Source organism: Carassius auratus, chromosome 1 (genome assembly GCF_003368295.1).
Source record: "Carassius auratus strain Wakin chromosome 1, ASM336829v1, whole genome shotgun sequence".
Taxonomy (NCBI): Eukaryota; Metazoa; Chordata; class Actinopteri; order Cypriniformes; family Cyprinidae; genus Carassius; species Carassius auratus.
The window spans coordinates 8638658-8660614 of record NC_039243.1 but is presented as its reverse complement, the minus strand read 5'-3'; the positions used below and the strand labels follow the sequence as shown (position 1 = coordinate 8660614).

Below are 21957 nucleotides of genomic sequence, written 5' to 3'. Positions count from 1 at the left end.
TATCTAGTATCTGACAGGCAAAGAATTGCAAATTGGGTTTTCTGAAAGAAAATATTCATTCATCTTTTTATATCTCTTCATAGCATGCAAAATTAATTGAGCATTTTGGAACATATCCAGGCATAAATCCTAATTACAAATCAATGCATTTTCCATTAAGTTATATATTATGTAACCACATAATTAAAAATATACTGCCTTACACATCTTCAGTGCACAATGGACAGATTTAATGCAGCAAGTACTATACATTACTTTAATAACTAGTAGCTTCAATGTATAGTTTCTCATGTTTGTAGCAAGTTGTGACAATCGCGACCAGTGAAACACAGGGAGAGAGAGAGATCCAATTGCAAGTAAAAGGGAAGGAACGGGAACTCGAGAAGGCTGGCAACACCAAGGGTAAGGACTCCATAAAAACAACAGGAAAAGACTGGTATTTATGGGGAGGCTAATGTCAATAAAGTGAATGCACCTGGTGCAATTATGTAACGGAAACAGGTCAATTTAGCTCAAAGGGAATCATTTAATAATTTAAAGGGAATTTGAACATAATCACTGTTTCACGGCTGATCAATGAGACGCCCTGTGATTCACTGAACAAGCCATTTAACATCAAATCTGCGCTGGATATTAATATCCAAACTATAGTGAAACACTATCAATTAGCACAGTAACAAGATCGGCAGTTTAAGACATTAACTTGTAAGCACAAAACACAAGATACTTCTCTTTTCAATATGAATAAGGCTATATTAGATAAATCTAAGATATATAAACTAATCTAACACATAAACGCACACACTCACACATTCACACAAGTTGCAGGAAGATCGAAAGTTAGGAAAAGATGAGTTTAAGAGAATGGAAATGTGAAATCCCAAGTTTACAGCAATACGTTAAATTGCATAGACATGAACAACCATCAATCACGTAATTAGCGCTCGCATTGAGTTCCTCAATGGGGTTAAAATTATATTAGATACACCAGCACAACAAATATCTGGGAATACGTTGCCTTCTTTTGCTGTGAAAGGGACTCCAGTTGAAAGGGGTATCCCGGTGTCGCTGATTGGCTGGAAGTTCAGTAGTGAAGTGACGTCTTGGGGAGCCCGTGCTTGGGCGTTGGCTGAAGCTGGAGTTGTGTGGCTGGTCGGAGTTCAAACGCGCAGACGAGGTCGACGTTACAAAACTTAACTCAGAACACGAAACTCTCAAACGGAAAAGAAAAGAGATAAAAGTTTGACGAGACTAGGTTGTGTTCCTTCTCATCGTGGCATAGTAGCAGCAGGCAGGCACGCTGGAACCGCGCTCAAAGAACAGTGATGACTACACAGCATGGCTAGAAGCATAGCTAGAGACTAGAAACAGACATGGCTAATAGCAGCAGCTAGGGACTAAAAGCAGACTAAAAGCAAAATTTAATGGTGTCCAAAGTATTTAAACTTCCCTGTTGGCCACCCCTCAAATGTTGCCTTGACCAATCAGATATGGTCTTGGCTCAGGGGTATCATAAATCATTTGTTTATCTTACTAAGCATGTGGTTCCTGCCTCGCAGGGTCTAATTTTGGACGTGATTCCTATAACACGATTATGATATATTTTACAAATAAATGATTGTCAGGACAATATCAAGCAAGAAGATTCGATTACATCAATACTAGACATGACTATGTATCCTATAGTTATCAAAAGACATACACAATAAGTGATTATACATGATAGTCAAATGTGTGGGTTACACGTAAATGAATATGGAGTTAAGCAATGGAATGATTCATTTATAAGTCTTTTTGAGTTCATTCTGGTCCATATATAATGTACAAAAAGCAGTTTCTTTGCCACTCTCTGGCACAGGGATGTTCTGTAGAGACAGAGGTTTAAAGGGGGGGTGAAATGTTAAGTTGAAACAAAAATTAAGTTGTACATTTGAAGGAGTATTTTTGTTCCCAAAATACTCCTTCCGGTTTGTCACAAGTTTCGGAAAGTTTTTTTCGAGTATGGCTCTGTGTGACGTTAGATGGAGCGGAATTTCCTTATATGGGTCCTGACGCACTTCTGCCGGAAGAGCGCGCGCTCCCGTATAGCGAGGCTGAGCAGCACAGACATTTCACTGATCAGAGCGATTCACTGATCAGAGCGAGAGCGTCGCGAAAAGTCACAAAAGAAGTGTGTTTTTGGTTGCCAGGGCAAGACAACCCTGCACAGATTACCAAAGAAAAAACAGCATTAGGGGACCAGTGGATGGAGTTTATTTTTACAGAGCATCAACGGAGTTGTGCAAGTGTTTTTGTTTGTTCCCTGCATTTCGAAGATGCTTGTTCACAAGGCCCAGATTGACGACGGATTTGCGTATCGTTTATTTCTTAAGGATGATGCAATCCCAAGGAAAAAGGGTCACGATCGTGTGTTGGAACCGCAGGTGGTGAGTAAAACTGCTTCAAATATCTCTGCCTCCTTGTTAGTGCGTCCACCTCCCATGCCAGAGACCCGGGTTCGAGCCCCGCTCGGAGCGAGTCGTTGCTGCTGCTGCTCTCGTTCAGTTTCAGCCTCGGGATCTGATTCTGGATCATAAATAAATGGCTGAATCTGACTGTAAGCCATGGTTTGTTTTGGATGATGGTTTTTCCCTCACGGTAATGTCACAGCTTCCACATGCTCTCAACTCAAAAGCCTACTGGCGCTCGTGATTCTTTAGCTCCGCCCACACGTCACGCCTCCAGACGCTCGTGTTTTTCCGGGAAAAATCGGTACAGACTATCTTTCTCTTATGAATATAATAAAACTAAAGACTTTTTGGATTTATGAAGGATGCAGTACTACTCTATAGGTACTCAAGATTAACAGGATATTGAGTGAAAATGAGCATTTCACCCCCCCTTTAAAGCCCTTCCCCCCCTTAGGAATTTCAGTCTGGTTCTGCTGGGTGGGGGAAGTCAATGCAAGTATTTAACTTGATCTCCTGGGTTTACATGTGATGTCCAGCGTTGTATTTCAATTACGAACAATAAATTTGACAATCTCTTCTTCTAATTAAAATTGTCAATAATTGTTCTATTGGTGTTAATGTTGAAAGCTGTTGTGCGAACAAGTTGGTTGGTTGGTTATCTTGCTTGGTTCTTGTGGCACTAGAACTGATTTACGACTTCCTGAGGAGTTCGGCTCTCGTTTCAATGCACACAGCTCTGATAGACTCTTTAATTTGTCTGGTCCGACTCATTTCTGCTACAATTAGCAGGAGTGCAATTACTGTGATGACAGGACAAGACTAGTGGAATTCTAGTGCCTACGGTGAAGTGCCTAAGGGGAAGTGAGCCTACTAGTGGACACCCAGGGAACAGAGACTAGACAGCGTGACACAAGTGAGTAAAAAAAAAAGTTTAACCTGCTGCCTGGCTTAGAGAATTATCTTTTGTTCCAATGGGGAAAAAAATAATATCCAAACAAAAAAAAAAACACGGTTATTTGAGCGACTTGGAGTACATTTTTTAAAGTGACATTACACTGTTAGATGATTGTCATGGGCAAAAGTGTGATTGTCTAAAAAAAGGGGGTTTCTATTACAGTGAAGTGTAACGTAAGGTGAAAAACGAGGAGAATGATCAAAGTGAGCTTTATTAAAAAAATAAAAAATACAATTGAACCAAACATGAAGCACTAATAACCAGGAAACGACAACAGAATGAGAGCAGCAAATATACTGCCATTAAGGACAAGACCTTACAAATAATATAGAAAAAAAATGGGGTATATATAGATACACAATAAAACCAGAGCTAACAAGGGACAGGTGGAGGTGATTAGTTGTGATTAGGGTAACTATGGCAACAAACAAGGTAGCAGACAGTAAACACTTCAATATAAATGTCCAGACAATACAGGAACAAAAGTATGTTGGGTGTTTTATTTATTGTTTTTTAACCTTTACAATAACCTTTATCGTTATGTTTATTTTATGTATTTTATTTTTCATCTGTTTTATGTGTTTATTTAGTTTATAGTTTAGAATTTTTTTTCTCCACTGTCTGCGCGGAGTGTCACAACTTAGTTGTAGAGATCAGGACGACAAAAAAATATTCAGATTCCAAAAGGGTCTTTAATAATATTCACAAGAAAATCCAAAAGAAGGCAGGCAAATGAGAGAAAAATGAAACTAACTGTGAACTCAGGTATGCAGCAAAACAAAACTGATAATAAATGTTAAACAGAAGGAGAATTTAGAAAATATGTTTACTTTCATTCTGGACTATTTCTATACTCTGTTTGCATAGAAAGGAAAACGTTTGTAATTACTTAAAATATCCATTTGATACTAGTTAATTTTATTACATTTACAATTCGCTGTAGGTCTGAAGATTCATAAAGAAACTTAATTTAGAAATGTTCATTGTAATTTTGAAAGAAGTCTGCTGCAGCAATATCTAATGATAAAAAAAAAAACTCTCATTCACTTACAAATAGAAAATGGAATATAAAATATGTACATAAAATGTAGACTTAGACTGCAGGAAAATGAATGTGGGACAGTGGGGGAAAAAAGCAGTTTAAATAGTGGGGGAAATTAAAAACAATAATGAACAGTCACAGAAAATATAAATATTTATGTTATTATATACACATAAGAAATGTACTGTATAAATATATACCCCTCCTCTCTCTCTCTCTCTCTCTCTCTCTCTCTCTCTCTCTCTCTCTCTAAAGATCACTGGCTGTCATAACTCCGAGTTTAATACTCTCTCTGTACTCGACCTGTGACATTCTAGGAGTAGACATTCAACAGCTCTCCAGAGACCAGGTATGTGTTCTTATGTATTTCAATTTGACAAATACAGTAATACAACAATGAGGGTTTTGCCATCTTTGTGTTAGTCTGTCTACAATCGCTGGGCAGTGACCTTTTTGTGTTATATTTAATTGTTGAATCGTCATAAAGGGAAACAAATGTCTTTTTGTGTGTGTATATGGTAATGGGCTGGAAAGGTCTACAATAATTTCCTTGATTGGTTGACTCTAGCACTTTTTTCGCCTTCTCATCTATTAAAAACTTGGTTTAAAATAAATAACTGGCACGCATAAGGGTGTGGTAGACCTGATGGAGAGGTCCAGCTGTAAATACATGGACAATATTGTGTTAACCTAACATTAATGAGTTTTGAAGGAGAAAGAGAGATGGAGATTTATACGTGGTTCTTTCTCATCTCACAGATCTGTAATAATGGAGAAAAATCCCAATCCCCCTCCATATCCTAGTTCTAACCCAGTACCCTACCCTGCACAACCAGTTACATACCAACCGCAACCAGGTGAGTGTACTTTTTTCCTTCTATCCGACAAGATAAGTTAAACTGGTTCTGTCAGTTTTTATCACCAAGATTTCGCAGGCCCAGTACCAGTAGTTTATCCTCCTCAACCCACTCAGAACATTCCAATGACTTCCGCCGCTGCAGCTCCAGTAATTCTTCCTACTTCAGCACCTGCACCAGGTCAGCCTACTTCTCTCGTCCTCAGACTTACTCATTAGAAACTCAGCACATGCTGGTGACCAACATGTTTATCCTCACAAGGACCCAACTGACCAACCTCCAAGAAGCTTTCAGTCAAATTACCACTTTTTCTAATTGTGTACAATATTTTAATAATATAAAGTACCTTTCTACACTAAAAAAATACTTTTGTGCATTGAAAAGTATAATGGACCATTAATGAAACTTACAACAACGAACCATTATTTTTAAGCATGTAGGAATTAGAAATTGTTAAACTGAATTTCTCAAAACAATCTAAATATTATCATTATTTAAAACAAATTTTTTTGTTTTGTTTTTCTGCTCAGCCATGCAGGTAGTGATGGTGTCACCGGCCCCACGTCTAGCTGACGTCCCGGGACAGATGAAATGTCCTCACTGCCAGCAGCAGATTGTCACAGAGACCACGTATGTCAATGGCCTGCTTACCTGGAGCATCTGTGGAGTTCTGGGCATTCTAATGTAAGAAACAAAACGACTTACTTGCATTTACAGAACTTTCAATGAACTGACTTTAGATAATAAATCACTGTTATCGTCTTCTGGCATCACTGACAAACTATTTTCCTGTTCGACTCTGTAAAGCTGTGTTGACACAAACAGTATTGTATAAAGCACTACAAATAAACGTGACTTGACTTAATCTGCTACAGCTGAAAACAAAGTACAATCAGTCTGTTTACATGCACTAATGTTTGTCAATCCCAATGAAACCAATCTGTTTTCGGATATGAAATTTGTATATATATAAACCTTAAACCAGTGCTTCCCAAACCTGTCCTGGAGGCTCCCCTGCCCTGCACCTTTTGTATGTCTCCCTTATCTCACAAACCTGATTCCACTTATCAGATAGTTAGCAGAGAATGCAAGAACTAAATTGGGTGTGTCTGATTAGGGAAACATTCATAATGAACAGGGCAGGGGGTCTTCCAGGACAGGGTTATGAACCACTCCCCTAAACTTTACAATCTGAATCACATGCATTTATTCCGAATAAAACTTCAGAATTTCAGAGTTTAAGGAAAAAGTGTTATGCCTTTATTATGTTAATATTTAGGGAACATTCCATTTGATCATTTTATAATTTATCATTTTTTCGAGCATTAGTAAAGAACCGAACATTTTGAACATACATTATATTAACATTACTGGAAGAATGTTTGTTCCTAGGTTTCAAGGTCTGAGAACATTCCCTGTTAGCTGGGATCAGACTGAGGTGTCTACATAAAGGCTTTTCAGTCTGATTGAGCTATCAATACAATTATAAACTGATTATTTTGTGCTCATTTCTTATTCCCCTGTATGCACACAAGCTGACAGAGTGTTTTTCTGTACAGGATCTGGCCATGTTGTGTGATTCCATTCTTTGTGGATGCCTGCAAAGATGTAGAACACCGCTGCCCAAACTGCAAGAATGTCCTCCACCTGTACAAACGCATGTAATTCGCTCTGACTAATCTTTGGCTATAACATTAGGAGATTTGGACAGAGTTTAGTTTTAGCCTTTCTTACACATATATACAAACCTAATGTGGACATATAAGATCTGTTTGTTGTTGATATATACGTAGCTTTTTGTCAAATTTGTGTTTTAAATTTAAAGATCTTTACTTTCTTTCATATTCCTTGTTTCTTTCAATAAATAATTGTTTTACTCTAAAAGTCTTCCTACTTTTTTATTTTTAAAAACAAAACAATTGAGGATATAGATCAGTGCATATGTTTTTTTTTGCTAATACGTCTTATTAATTAAATGAACTTAAGCGCAGTGCCACTGATCAAAGGTGAGGGAAAAAACGGACCAGCCTATCCACGAGGGTTTCAGTGGGTTAAATCTTGTGCTTTGATACATTCATCAGCTTCACATTACTTCAGATCTCCTCCATATGGGTCTCAACCCAGCACAGTTCAGCACACTCAGATCCTGAACAAGTACTTAGCAGCAAAGACCTATTTTCATTCATGTTTTTCCTTGCCTAAACATTAGATGGCATACTAGCTTCTAACAAGCAACATTACCTATCCTCATTGCCTGGAGGAACATCTCAATGGTTGCTCAGCCTTTGTTATCATTGTACTTCACTTACAAAGAAGTATTATACTCTATTTTAACATCATTATACTGAAATGTTCAGATCATGTCATGAAATGGTTCTGTAGAACAGCAGAATAAAACAGTAGAACCATACAGATAAATAAGTTGTTGTCTCCACATCTATTAGTGATGTATCTGATTTCATTGCTGCCCAGTTACATGAGTGTTTATTTGTTACCAGGATACATGCAATCCCCTAAACAAACATCATGTACATTACAGACTGAAACCAAATCTCTTTTAATTCTTACTTTAACACAAATGTACGCCTACAGTCCTCTTGTTAATGTTTTTAAGTCAAGTATTTGAGAGAACACGAAGGTCAGCAGACTGGATAATTTGACTGGGGTGAAGATAAAACACTAGGAGATTACAGAACTGGAAATTCAGGTGTTTGGTGAACAGGTTCCCTCTGACCACTTCAGTCTCTTTTGCATGATGTCATGAGAATTTTGGCATCAGCCTTCTCACCAATACTCTTGCTCCACCCCTATTTGAATCCATTATCAGTGGTGAAGGACATCAAAACTGCCAAAGCTTTCCACCAACTGCAGAAACACACAGGTAGGTGTCACATTATGAAAGGTTTGGTGTTTTAGATTGAAAAAATATGGGGATAGTAGCTATTTTGGATTATGTGCTTCCACAGTCACTTTTTGATGTCTGGATACAGATAATTGTTTTGTGAAAATTTAGATAATGATCAAAGCATTTTTAAAGGCTTATTGGAAGACTACAATCTTGCGAATCTTGACAAAAAAAAAATGTATATGGCATTAACCTTTTGGCGCCATTCATCCGGCATCTGAATTCCAAACTGCCGCGATATGAACTATGATAATAAAATGTTGACAATAAAGTCACGTGTATCTGTTTGAGATAAAGCGATACCTTTTTTTAGCGCAATTCACGAGACATTTCACTTTGAAACCGCAATAATCAACGTAATAGCTTTTTTGCTAAAAATATTTATCTTGAGCCTCGGTTACTAAAGATTAAATTATTGACAGACAAGATGGGTGAAATCAGGTAAATCTCAGTCCCAGAAGTGTTTACTCAAGTCACCTTACTTTCCGTTCATTGGCGTCTGTTCAGTTTGTCGCAGTGTTTAGATGTCAGCTAACAGCAACGCCAAAAAAAAACCGTTAAATCTCCCTCATTTTTAGAATGTTCAAATTAACAAATTGTACTTTTCCCGGGAACCCATTATTAATACTAACCTGTTGACGGATAAAATGTGGTCAAACTGGCTGATCTGGGTTCAGTTGTGAGGCGATCAGATCACATGTTAATAACAGATGAAGACTGGACACTCACGTCGCACTTTTAAGGTGAAGAGCAGTCATTGCATTAGATTGGGTGAATTCCCCTAATGTGGGATATTTTTTGCATTTCAGATTTCTGTGACATATTGCGATGTGTAACCAAAACATTAAATGCACAACTAATACCGTTAAAAAAAATAACCAGGATGTGTCCCCAGCCTTTAGTGGTAACCCAGAGTTTCACTGGCATTCGTGTATTTATGGGGGAGCTACAAACAGGAAACCTTAATTGTCCCACATTAGGCAGTGTCCCACTTTAAGGCAATTCACCCTACCAAATATCAAAGCAAGTTTGAAAGAGACTCACAAGCACACTTTGCAGCAAAACATTTAATTAAATTACTTTTAAAAGATTAAATAAAATTATGACGTTCATAATAAGGACAAAGAACTATTGTGACCATTGTTTGTGAAGTGTTATGTGATCAACTTGATTCTTATGTCCACTAAAAGCCACATTTCTCCAAATTACATGTAAGAACAAGTGCTGCTTTTGGAGCAAGGACATACCTGAATGCCCAACCAACCACTGCTTTGATTGCCACATTACCTGGCTGAATGTCATTCATGTGTACCTAGCACACCTTACACAAACCTCTAGGATTACACAACCTGCTTGATGCAAACATATTTTTGAGTCAGTCACCAGATCAGATTGATGCCATTAAAAAATATGCACAGCCCAGGCCCTTCATTATATTGACTTCCCTTATTTGAGACGAAGGTAGAAGTCATTCTGTTCCTCAATTCTATTGTTGCTTTGCAGTACGTAGAACGGTCACTCTTATTTGTTTTCCTCATTCACAGATTATCCATAATGGAAAAAGAACCATTACCCCCTCCATATCCTGGACCACCAATGGTCCAAAACAACATTTCCTACCAGACACCGCAGATTGCCTACCAGACCCAACCAGGTCAGCAGACCCCTGATTCTCAAATCAGAGATTATCAATCCTTTAACTAGAGTGATTCAATAATGATCTTTTTTACAGGTCCAGTGGCCACTGTATACAATCCACAGACAGTCATGGGATCCAACGTAACCCAAACAGTCCAGTCACCTGGCTTTGGTGAGAACTGATATTTACTGTGTGGCATGAGATTGTAGTTTAAAAGGAAGCTGGAACTGGTTCAATGTTGCACAATGGTGATGACTCAAAAGAAGTCCTACAGCATTCCAAAATGCTGCCTGGCACTGTCTAAACATAGAAAAGGAAAACAATTCTGCACAGTCATGGTGCTTGTGACATATATATATGACCCTGGATCACAAAAACAGTCTTATAGGTCCCCTGAAGTGCCTTGAAACACCCAGCATTGTTCTATTTGGTGACGTATTTTCCACATAATTTCGGACATATAGAGCAGCCCCGCCCCCTTTATAAATTATCCAATAGCACTTTGCTTATATCTGCTCGGGCCAGAGCTGTTGAGCTCGGTAAAGCCGCATTTGATAGCCCCAGTCTAATAGATTACCCCCTAAATTCAATATACAACTCTTAGTAAAACAAAATAGTCTTCATAATAATGCTGAGGCTTGTGTAGTTGTAAAAATGTTTAATGTATGCTGTCTCGCGCATATGATCTGCTCTGGACCGGAGCCAAAGTCCGGATCAAACTGTGTGCTCTGCCGTGGTTTGCATGAAACAACGTGAAACCTGACCTCATTTGCATCAATTGAAAACATATTTACACTGTCTGAATTGTTCCTTATTACCTACAGTGTGCACTTCACTGTACAGGAAATACTACACTGTGAAGAAGTAGCCGATCTCAGTCGGCGCTTCAATGTCTGTATTTATAGTGCAGGGGGCGGGCACTAGATTCTAGAGAGCATTTCAGAAGATTTGATGAGAAGATGAAGTACAATGTGACGTCAAAAAAATCGTTGAGCTGTTTTGGACGAAGTGACGAACTGCAAGCTTTGAATGCTTATATCTTCTAAATGTGAATTTTGTCACTGATTTGGAGCACACTGTCTTTTAGATAACCTTAAGATTAATATATTGATACTAACACTCAAAACACTTTAATTTAGATTTCATGGGGACATTAAGTGTCAATGTTTTGAGATGATGCTTTTCTGTTTTCTGGTGACAATGGCAACAGTTTACCCAGCTCCAGTTCCACAAGGGCCAGTCATGTCTTCATCCACCGTAACTCAGACAGTCCAGTCTTCATCAATGCCTGGCATCGGTGAGTGTTTATGGCTCTCTGTTTAAATGACAACCAGAACAATTCAGTATAACACTACAGCATAAAAAAAATTTCTGAAGAACCAGCACCCATAAAGGGCACATGAGAAGCCAGATTGGTTCTGTTGGTTTTGATCATGAGCTTTGATTTCTCTTTAAGTTCCGATGGCAGTTTATAACCCACAGCCCACGGTCATGTCGTCCACTGTCACTCAGACGGTCCAGTCTACTGCACCTGCCATGAGTGAGCAGAAAACACTCGTTTAATGAGACTCCGTCTCAGTCTGTGTTCAAACACTAGAAGCTTTCAGCATACACATGATGCATCTGTACAGAATAACACATTTGAGGTTTATGGTCATATTATATGTGTCTTTCCATTTAGCCACAGTGGTAGTTGTGCAACGACAACTGACTGACGTCCCGGGGCAGACGAAATGTCCTCACTGCCAGCATCAGGTCATCACACAGACCGAGTATGTCAATGGCCTGTTGGTGTGGGCCATCTGTGGAGGTCTCGGCATTTTCGGGTAAGAACGGTATTCACCAGATTCTCAAATACAGACTTTTGACTATCTGGTCCACTTTGGCACTTAGTTTTATTTTAATGTGCCACTTACAGTAGAGTCAAACTAACCTGTACAGATGTGTGGGTTATTTTACATGCACACCTCAAAGTGAAGGGTTATTTTTGTGAATATGTAGTTGCTGCGTGAATTGAATGAATGAACCATGAAACTGATGCCAAATTCTGTGCAGGATCTGGCCGTGTTGTCTGATTCCGTTCTGTGTGGATTCCTGCAAGGACGTACAACATCGCTGCCCTGTCTGCAAAACCGTTTTGTACGTGCACAAACGCATGTAGCTCCCGAAACAAAGATGAAGGACCTAATGAAAACTACAGCCAGCATCTTCTGGACATTACTGGGCTTCCTAATTCACAGAAAAAATAACATCATGATATAAAAAGACTTGTATGGGTTTCTCTTTCCAGATAGATAGATAGATAGATTTGTCATATTACATTGTTTATCTTATAATATATACTATGATATTTCAAATTGTATTTATATAATACCAGAGACAAATATTTTTTGCATCCTTTTCTTTTGACTACAGCTATTCATGCTAAAGACTTTCATGGCTTTGTGTGTTCCCTGAGAGCTATGGTCCTGCAGATTTCAGCTCCAGCCCCAATCAAACACACCTGAAGCAGCTAATGAGGTGTCCAGGGTGGCTTGATGATCGCAGACAGGTGTGCTGGAGCTGGGTTGGAACTGAGATCTGCAGGACAGTCGCTCTTCGGGAGCAGGGTTGGAGATCCCTGCTGTACGCAACATTCTGTTAATAACTCAGTTGTGACATCAAGGAAAAATAAAATACTTTGTGAAAAAACTAGCCAAACCACTTTGACACAAGGAATTCACCATCACTGACGTAGCTTAGGTCTCATGCTGGTATCTGGTATCTGGTAAGAGTTTAGAGCTGGAACAATGCATTGAATTTAATAAAATAATATTGAGTCAATCTTCAGACGGAACACTGAAAATATATTTCCAATATGTAATAATAGAAAAAATACTGTGAACAAAAAATGTTTCCATTTGGTGGGAACGCATTGTGCTTACAGATAATCACATCCTGGCCTCAAAAAGATAACGCAAATGCGCCATTGCTAAGGTAAAAAACAATCTGAAGAGAGGAATACAACACTAGATGAAGATCTTCTAACACCAAAACTAAAATCAGGTGCTAGACGCTCTCTAGTGTCTAACACATGAAACAACAACAAATGAAGTCATTTAAAACCTCAAAGGAAGTCCAGCATTATTCTATTTTATTTAGTCATTTCATTTAATTAACAAAATTAATACATATATATTATATTTTTCCCATCTGATTTGAGGCTCTGTGTCCTAATAACCTGTTAGTATAGACATCAGTGAACGTTGGCAGTGTTAGACTATCAGATAAATCAGTCTTTACTTGCTCAGATAGATGTCGAAAATGTTCTTATATCTTGTGTACATTCAATTCTTTTTCTTGGTCATGTAAAAGTTAAGGCAACGTTCCATTTTTATTATTTTACAAACGTTATGGGATCGTTCGATTTGAATGTTCTCTGAAACAATAAGCAACATTTAAAAAAACCTTATATGAGCATCCAACTAAAATGTTTATTTTTTTTTACATGAGAAGACCAGATTGCATGGAATGAACATTTTTCTTAACGTTAGCCTACTTAAGAATGTTTGTTCATAAGTTTGAGAGAACCTTATCGGAATGTTAGCCAGAATTCTGAGAACGGTCCATGTTATACATTATATAAAATACATTCAGCTCTCAGAGTTCTGCTGAATGAGAAGACGGTTTAACAAGTCATCTGAATGCAGCTTAACCTAATCATCAACAAGCACTAATCTGGAGTCTTTGTGCTGACGCGCGCGTGTGTGTGTGTTTGTGTGTAAGGCCTCAAGCCACTGTTTTGTAGACTGTGATTACCTGCCTCTAGGAATGTGCATCTGTGATCAAATTTCACCTTTCAGATCCTAATTATTCACTGTACTTGTCACTGGTTTAATACTCTAACTAAACTATCACGTACAAATAATGAAAGGAGAGGTAAGGAAACTACTTCTAATACTCGGATACTAACTACACTGGACAGGATTATCTGAAGGCTACTTAAAGAGACATATACACACACACACACGCGCGCGCGCGCTAATGGACAGTATGACCTGAAGCGCGTGGATCTTTATTACATAAGACTCCCTCAAGTAATTGCACGTGGACACACACCTGGCTGTGAGTGTGTGTGTGGCCTGTCAGTTGTCTCTGACGTCTAACTGGAGATATTTAGTTTGGATCATCACGAGAGTGTGAGAAGCGTGATTGCTGAAGAGTTTGCTGTGGTTTATTTATAGGCGCTCTGCATCAGCAGCAGTCACAATGCTGCAAATGAAGCCCTGAAGAGAGAGAGAGACAGACAGAGAGAAAGAGAGAGATGCATGTGACAACAGCGCTCCACTGAGGTCTGTGTTGAATCAGACGTGAATTTTACCCTCTACTGAACGCGGAGGAGATTTCTGAGAGAGGAGATTTAACACGGTCAAAAGGAGCCTGAAAGAAAGACAGAAGCAAGAAGCGAAATGGAGAAGTGAGGATGCTCTCTTCCAGATGTAGTGTGTGGGTGTGAAGCTGTCTGTCGCACATCAGCTGGTTTCTGTCACTGAGCACCGAGGACACGCGATGTCAGTGCAGGAGTTTGTGTTTTTCAGGATAATTCCCACGCCATAAGAAGAGATTTGGACTGTGGGAATGTGTGCTGAAAGTCTCCTGCACTAATAAATACGTATCGACGTGCGTCCAAGGCTTTATCTCAAATACAGTCTGAAGTCATCAGGTGAGTAACACTGCTGGCAGCGGTCTGACGGGGTTTATATTACTGTTTTGACTTCATATCTATTCTTGAATCATTTTTAGTTAATTGTGATATTGTTGTCTTTAAAAAACTCATGTAAATTTGATGCTAAAGTTGTGTGTTTAAACACACCGTGTGTGCGCGCGCGCGTGTTTCTTGCTTTTTTATATAAATCGCGTGCAGCTCCATCTAGGCCAGCCCACGCGCGCCTCCGGTTGCCATAGCAACTGTCGGGAGTTTATAAAGGGCAGAGGATGCGAGACAGACTCCTCTTTACACTCAGCAGCAGAGGATGAGCAAATGCGTCTGAAAAATTATAGACCGACTATTATTATCACACGAACAGATAACTACGGATAACAACCAAACTGAAAAAGGTGAAATGTGTAAAAATTCCACTCGTTTCTTTAAAAAAAAATGTATTTAATAGACAAATTCCCATCTATAGAAGTGGCTGTTACTATGGAAATGGAAATTACAGCATCAAGTCTGTTGGCTACTGTAATAATTTGCACGTATTTATAATCAGTGACTCAGTTCTGTGTTGTAGGCTATAGCCTGTCGTTTCTCATTTGATTTCATGGATAATTGTTAAGGCTTTATTGTAAATAAAGTTGAAACTCAGGCTAATTGTGAATAATATTCTTAGCAATTGTGAAGTTTATCCTGTAAAACATTACTGTGAATTTAACTGTAAAACACTGTAAAAATGCTACAGTAAAAACCTGTTAAATGGTTTACGGTAATTTCCCCTACTATATACGGGAAAAACTGTATTGGACTTTACATGTCATTTTATAGTTAGTGAAAAAAAAGGATTTTCGCACGAGAAAAAAAATGAAGCAAAAAATATATTTTGTCTAAATCCCTGTTTGTTGTAGTCTACCCAGTCGGCACATGACCGACCTTCGACGTTGAAATATGGTTGAAATAAGGTCAGTTGTGGTTTCAACGTGATTGACAGAAACGACAAAGAGGCTGTGAGGAATATACAGTGTGTTACTATTGTTTAACAACATACCAAAAAATAACGACGAAATGTCTTTTAAAAACTCAAAGTTGTGAATTTTGAAAATTAGTGCGCAACATTGTAAAGACTTTAGGCTTTAGTCTATCCCTCACAACCTAATTTCCAACTGCTTTAAGTTACAAAATGGCGTATTTAACCTGATTAAGGTCGAGACTCGAGAATATTTTATCTGATAGTTTGTGTGGAATTCATCTTATATTAATGAAATATTTGCAGAAGTTTCCATCATTATAAACGTGAAAGCTGTGGGAATGAGTGAAACTATGCGATATATAGCCTACACAGTCCTCCACCGAGATTCAGGACCTGATTAAACATTCTATTGTACGGAGTTTCTGAAATAAATGTATAATAAACTATTAAATCTATTACAATAAACACTGTAATTTTCCATAAGAACACTGTCTAAAGTGATTTCTTGTGGTTAATCTCAGAGCTGGTTGGTTTGGTTTTTACCGAAAATGTTTTTTATTTGCCCAAAGTATACTTATTTTGTGTATGCAAACGCTAGCATACAGTATATGTACAGTTGAAAGCATAAGTATATGCTTTTTCATAGCATGTGGGAACAAAGAAATCGACACGTGTTCTATAAAGTTTTATCTTTGTCCAATGTCTGTGATATTTTTCTCCAGAAGGTATCACTGATAAAAATCTTTGTATTCTTTTTGTTGTTGTTCTGTCTCTTTCATTTTTCATTCTGCTGTGAAACAACAGCCCAGGCCAGTGTTGCCACCTTCTGGAGCAACTGATTAGTGCAATACAAATTTAAAGCACATGTGTGAACTGCACATACAAAGGCCCTGTCCCAAATGGCACACTTCATGTGCACTTGCGGTCTTGCGGTCTTACAATGGCTGTCGCGTGCATCCATTAAGGCCTTTAAAAACTCGTGAGCACCCTCTTTTCATCCGCTTTGCACTCTCAATGCGTAATGGGATGAGTTCTGCACCGACTTCTACACAAAAGTCAAAGACTCCACAAGTAGACCACAAGTGTTTAGGGTGCAATTTGGGACAGAGCCAAAGTATGCACATACTATTCTAGTGGCGCATGTGTTGTACACACACACTTTTCTGGAGACAAAAATTTTTTGTTTCACACATACACACACATACTCTAAGATACGTGTAAAAATGAAGTATACTTTGTGTTTTACAAAAAAATAAATTTAGTTGTATTCTTTCTCTTACAGCCATGGCTCTAAGGCCCACCCTCATCTTCATTCTCTTTCTGATTGGCTGCTGTGCTCTTGAGGACCCGCCCAAGGTTAAAGCCCCACGCCCTCCTCATGGATGTGGCGCTACAGTGGACCCACCCTACAGAGTTTTGTGTGATCTGGAGTCCGTGTGGGGCGTGGTGCTGGAGGCCGTGGCGTGCGGTGGTACCATATCTGCTTTGATCATAGCCGTGATTCTGTTAGCCAAGCTGAAAACGGTAACGGAACCGGAGAAACGATGTGGCGTCGGTCCCCTCCTCCTCCTATTGGCTGCAACGATGGGCCTCTTCAGCCTATCGCTGGTGTTCTTGGTGGGGCGTGGCGAGGTGCTCTGCATGGTGCGCCGTGGGCTGTGGGGGGCGCTGTTTGCGATGTGTTTCTCCTGTCTGCTGGTGCAGGGAGTGCGGCTGAAGAAGCTGGCCGGAGGGAGGCGGAGCCCAGCGGGGAGCTCTCTCGCCGGATTGGCGTTTACACTCACTATGGTTCAAGGCATCATTGCTGGAGAGTGGCTGCTGCTTACGGTGGTCCGCGAGGGACATGCAGCCTGTGATTACCTGCCTCTAGACTTTGTGCTGGTGTGTAGCTATGCTCTAGCGTTGTTGTTAGCTGCTAGCATGTTGTCGTTGGCCGTGGTGCTGTGCGGAGGGAGAAACAGAGAGGACTCGAGCAGGAAGACGATGAAGTGGAGGTGCAACGCTGTATGGCTTTTCCTCTCATGTCTGTCTTCGCTTCTCCTCTGGGTCGCCTGGCTCGGTCTCTATCTCTACGGAGACGCCACCATCACGACCGTAGCGAAGGATTGGGATGAGCCAGCTTTAGCAGTTGCCTTGGTGAGCGAGGGTTGGGTGCTGCTATTATTTCACGCTATCCCAGAAACGCACCTGTGTTTGCGTCCGTCCAGTCAGAGGAATGCAGACACCGGGCAGAACTACTACGACACCCCTCAGCTGCCGACGGCACAGAGTTACCATGAGGACGATCGGCCGACCAATCCCAGAGCTCCGTTCGCAGAGAGTCAGGCGTACACCGTAGAGGAGCACAGTGCAGGTAGACTGACACACAAAAAACATGAGCAACATTCTGGGAAGAGTAGTTTATGGTTATAAAAATGTCAGTGCTTTGGGAACGTTAGGAAAATGTTCTGTGTTTGCAGTGGTGAATTCTTTTTATTTTATTTGATCTTCATTCTGTTTAGTCAGATTAGTGTTATAATATACATACGTTTTACATAATGACGTATATATATTGTTCTGTTTTGTGCAGTTCTGCAGACAGGAGGTTATCATAACGGACTGATACGTCCCGCTGTGCCGTTCAGGAGTCACGTTTACCAGCCCACAGAGATGGCCCTGCTCATGAACTCAGGACCGGTCAGTAACAATCCTTTATAAAAACCTTTAAAGAGTTAATGACTACGTTTCACTCCTAGTTCACCTCCTGCTTTATGTTCCAGATCCCAACGGCCCCTCCAAACTTCACAGGGAGGCATCTGTGGTGAGAGCGATTACCAAGGCAATAATGTCCTCTTCTGCCCCCAGAAAGGATTGACTTCGGGTGATTCACAAAGTCAAAAAGCACTTTATTAAGGTTCAATGTTAATCATTTGGAAATGCTCCTCTAATAGAAAAGATGATTTAATTAATGGACATTTTCCACATGGGAGCAGGCTAATTTTTGCACATTTTCTCTATTAAGTGCTTAATTCAAAATAAAGGACGTGCTATATATTTGATATCACTCTGGTGATGTCTGTTTAGATTACATGAATCAGACAAATCAAGGACCTGTAAGAATTTACATAAATAGAGACGTGTGAAAGAGAAAGGAGAGGGAGTGTTAAAGTCAACATGAAAAGCTGGTGACAGACCCAAGTACTTACATAATCTGACACATTTCTGTGTGTGAGAGAAAAAATGTCATTCACTCATTTATTCAATGTGAATTGATTGACAGTTTCTGTGGACAGCAGGGGAAAATTAAGAGGGATCCGAAATGTCAGCTAATAAAAAAAGCATCTTATTTCAAAGAAACACACACAGATTAATTATTCCAAAAATCCAGAAATCTGTATTAAGGGGTCAGCTGACATGTTGACTTTAATAAAGAGATTGTGTGACAGAGATTATTTCAATAATTTCTAGCCTTAGCCAATCTTCTACCTACATTCCACTTTAAATATATAATCAAAATCTATCACTTTGAAATTTATTAAATTTATCTGAACGGTTTTGTATTCAATTGTTCAATTGGTATCTTCTTTTTAAATCTTTTTTAATTCAATCTTTTAGTTTTTTTAGATATCACTTTTGATGTTCTTTTCCAATCTTTGCACGCTTGACTGTCAGTCTTTATGATGCATCTATAAATGTAATGCCGTGTTTGATCTTGTAAGGCAATACTGTATACTAACCGTGTCTGGATGCTGCTGTGACGGTGCTGCAGTCTCACAGATTGAGACATTTCAACAGGGTCAGTGGAAACGGCTGAATCGTTCTTTATTCTGTTCGTGATGTTCAGGTATATTGCACAGAATCGTTGTATTTTTCCCTATACTTGATGTCTATATTTGAGACAAATTCTAATAAACATTCCTACAGTGTTTTCAAAGTGTCTCTTTGCATACCACACAATGCGCATGTACATTCGGTCACTGTTGCGAAGGAGGTGACGAGCGATTTCTTCCGGGATTTGAAAGGAAAGCATTCCCACGTGTGGCAAATGAGTAAGTACGGGAAAAAAAAACATCCAACATGAATAATACAGAGCTTTGCAGGAAGCCGAATATTAACCCGCTCATACTGTTGCACGTTTCCGGCTTATAAGTTTTTTTTTAACAAAACTCCCTTTTAACAGTGTTGTTATAATAATGGTTAAGTAAGAGTCATATGCATTTCACAAATTAAAAGATATTAAAATCAAGCGGTCATTCCACAAATACATCTAATGCCACATTCATGTTTTAGTTCTCAACTCAATCAGCACAGAACTGAAAACATGAATGTGGCATTTGATGTATTTGTGGAATGACCGCTTGGTTTTAATATCTTTTAATGTGAACATGTGATTAAAAAAAAAGAGATCAGTTGATTTCTTTCATGAGTATGAATCTGAATGGGACTTTTAGATATATCTGAATGTTATTCCTCTGTCTGAGATCACGTGTTTTCTGAGTTTGCAAATGGTGAAGGTTGAAAACCAACCAAGAAAACCAATGAAAGGACCTATAGATAATCAGGAGGTTTTTGAGAAGTTGATTGACAAAAGTTGGCATTGCAGTTGACAGAGCGAATTACAGAGAAGAAGAAAAAGAAGAAAGTAAATGTGTGGAGGAAGGTCAGGATGCAGGAAATACAAAATAAATGGTGTTTCATGATGTGTCCATCAGACACAAAACTTTGGATGGAGATAAACACGAGAGTGATGGGGCTGAGAAGAAGAGAAAGAAGAAGCAAACAGCCCAGTTTGTTATGATGCATAAAAGAAAGAGCAGGCAGCAGAAGAGATCACCAGTGAGGATGGAGATCATTTAGGAGCCAAGAAACAAGGATGTGAAGGATGATTTTCAATTATACTGTGTTAAATATTTTAATATTTTTTTCTTTCTTGCATATTACAGTAAAATCAATGAGATTTACTTTCATGAAAAACCTCATTGTCCTGCTCCCGACGAGCTGGATGGCGCCTTGAATGGCAGACACCGCAGTCGGTGTATGAATGTGTGAGTGAATGGGTGAATGTGAGGCAACTTGTAAAGCGCTTTGGATGGCCATGGGGTCTGTTGAAAGCGCTATAAAAATGCAGTCCATTTACCATTTAGATCAGGTATAAGCTGATCACTGATGTTTCCCGTACACCAGCACACAAACCATCTATATGGAAGTCATGTTGAGACTCTTTTCTCGCACAGACCCGCCGTCCTGCCCTACAGAGGAATGTAGCCGAAGCAAGCCAGTTTCACATCAAAACATTTGTATTGAGTCTTACACTCTTAAAAAAATAAAGGTTATAAAATAGAGGGTTTTGTACTGATGCAAGAAAATAGGCATTTTTGGTTCCCTTTCAGTGGAACCGTTCCGTTCTTAAAAACTTCAGAAATAAAGGAGTCGGACTGGGGTTTGCAGCACTGTCCAAGACGTTTGCGATCGATGCTAATGCACGGAACTCAGTCCAGAATCAGAAAGAGCTTTATTGCCAAGTACGCTTGCGCATACAAGAAACTTGTTTTAGTGACATAAGCTTCCAGATTTTCTGAGCCTTTTTCCTCACTCTGGATGTATACAGTTCTTGAAGGGTGGGCAGGGGAGAACCAATAATCCTTTCAGCAGTCCGAACAGTTCTCTGTAGTCTTCTGATGTCTGATTTTGTTGCTGAGCCAAACCAGACAGTTATTGAAGTACAGAGGACAGACTCAATGACGGCCGAGTAGAACTGTTTCAGCAGCTCCTGTGGCAGGTTAAACCTCCTCAGCTGGCGAAGGAAGTACAACCTCTGCTGGGCCTTTTTCACAATGTGATTGTCCCACTTCAGGTCCTGAGAGATGGTGGTTCCCAGAAATCTGAATGACTCCACTGCAGTCACAGTGCTGTTCATGATGGTGAGTGGGGAAAGTGCAGGGGGGATTCTCCCAAAGTCCACGATCATCTCCACTGTTTTGAGCGTGTTCAGCTCCAGGTTGTTAAGACTGCACCAGACAGCCAGCTGCTCAACCTCTTGTCTGTAAGCAGACTCATCACCGTCCTGGATGAGGCCGATGACTGTAGTGTCATCTGCAAACTTCAGGAGCTTGACAGAGGGGTCTTTAGAGGTGCAGTCGTTGGTGTAAAGGGAGAAGAGCAGAGGGGAGAGAACACATCCCTGAGGGGCACCAGTGTTGGTGGAGCAGCTGTTTGATGTGAATTTCCCCAGTCTCACTAACTGTTGCCTATCTGTCAGAAAGCTGGTGATCCACTGACAGATAGAGCTAGGAACAGAGAGCTGGGTCAGTTTGGTCTGGAGGGTTGTTGGGATGATGGTGTTGAATGCCGAACTAAAGTCCACAAATAGGATCCTCACATGAGTCCCTGTTTTGTCCAGATGATGCAGGATGAAGTGCAGTCCCATGTTGATTGCATCATCCACGGACCTGTTTGCTTGGTGAGCA

At 39.7% G+C, this 21957-nt stretch overlaps 3 protein-coding genes across 5 annotated transcripts; all 3 read left to right on the top strand.

Annotated features, from left to right (window-relative positions):
- Window positions 1-4702: 4702 nt before the first annotated feature.
- LOC113105402 (lipopolysaccharide-induced tumor necrosis factor-alpha factor homolog) lies at window positions 4703-7188 on the top strand. Its single transcript, XM_026266845.1, has 5 exons — window positions 4703-4796; window positions 5207-5304; window positions 5383-5484; window positions 5835-5988; window positions 6864-7188. Exons 2-5 carry the CDS (start codon window positions 5217-5219, stop codon window positions 6967-6969), a joined length of 450 nt encoding a protein of 149 aa, XP_026122630.1. The 5' UTR covers window positions 4703-4796; window positions 5207-5216; the 3' UTR covers window positions 6970-7188.
- An 872-nt stretch (window positions 7189-8060) lies between these two features.
- On the top strand, window positions 8061-12677 carry LOC113056975 (lipopolysaccharide-induced tumor necrosis factor-alpha factor homolog). Of its 3 annotated transcripts, none has more exons than XM_026223985.1 (7): window positions 8061-8185; window positions 9754-9863; window positions 9942-10019; window positions 11059-11145; window positions 11305-11388; window positions 11530-11674; window positions 11904-12677. In XM_026223985.1, exons 2-7 carry the CDS (start codon window positions 9764-9766, stop codon window positions 12007-12009), a joined length of 600 nt encoding a protein of 199 aa, XP_026079770.1. In that variant the 5' UTR covers window positions 8061-8185; window positions 9754-9763; the 3' UTR covers window positions 12010-12677. The 3 variants fall into 3 exon arrangements, with proteins under 3 accessions (XP_026079770.1, XP_026079943.1, XP_026079854.1); XM_026224069.1 differs by lacking the exon at window positions 8061-8185 and adding an exon at window positions 9444-9670; XM_026224158.1 differs by lacking the exon at window positions 11305-11388.
- Window positions 12678-13916: 1239 nt separating this feature from the next.
- On the top strand, window positions 13917-19417 carry gprc5bb (G protein-coupled receptor, class C, group 5, member Bb). Its single transcript, XM_026223867.1, has 4 exons — window positions 13917-14550; window positions 16794-17864; window positions 18081-18187; window positions 18271-19417. The coding sequence occupies exons 2-4, from the start codon at window positions 16796-16798 to the stop codon at window positions 18313-18315; spliced, it is 1221 nt and encodes a 406-aa protein (XP_026079652.1). The 5' UTR covers window positions 13917-14550; window positions 16794-16795; the 3' UTR covers window positions 18316-19417.
- Window positions 19418-21957: the final 2540 nt, after the last annotated feature.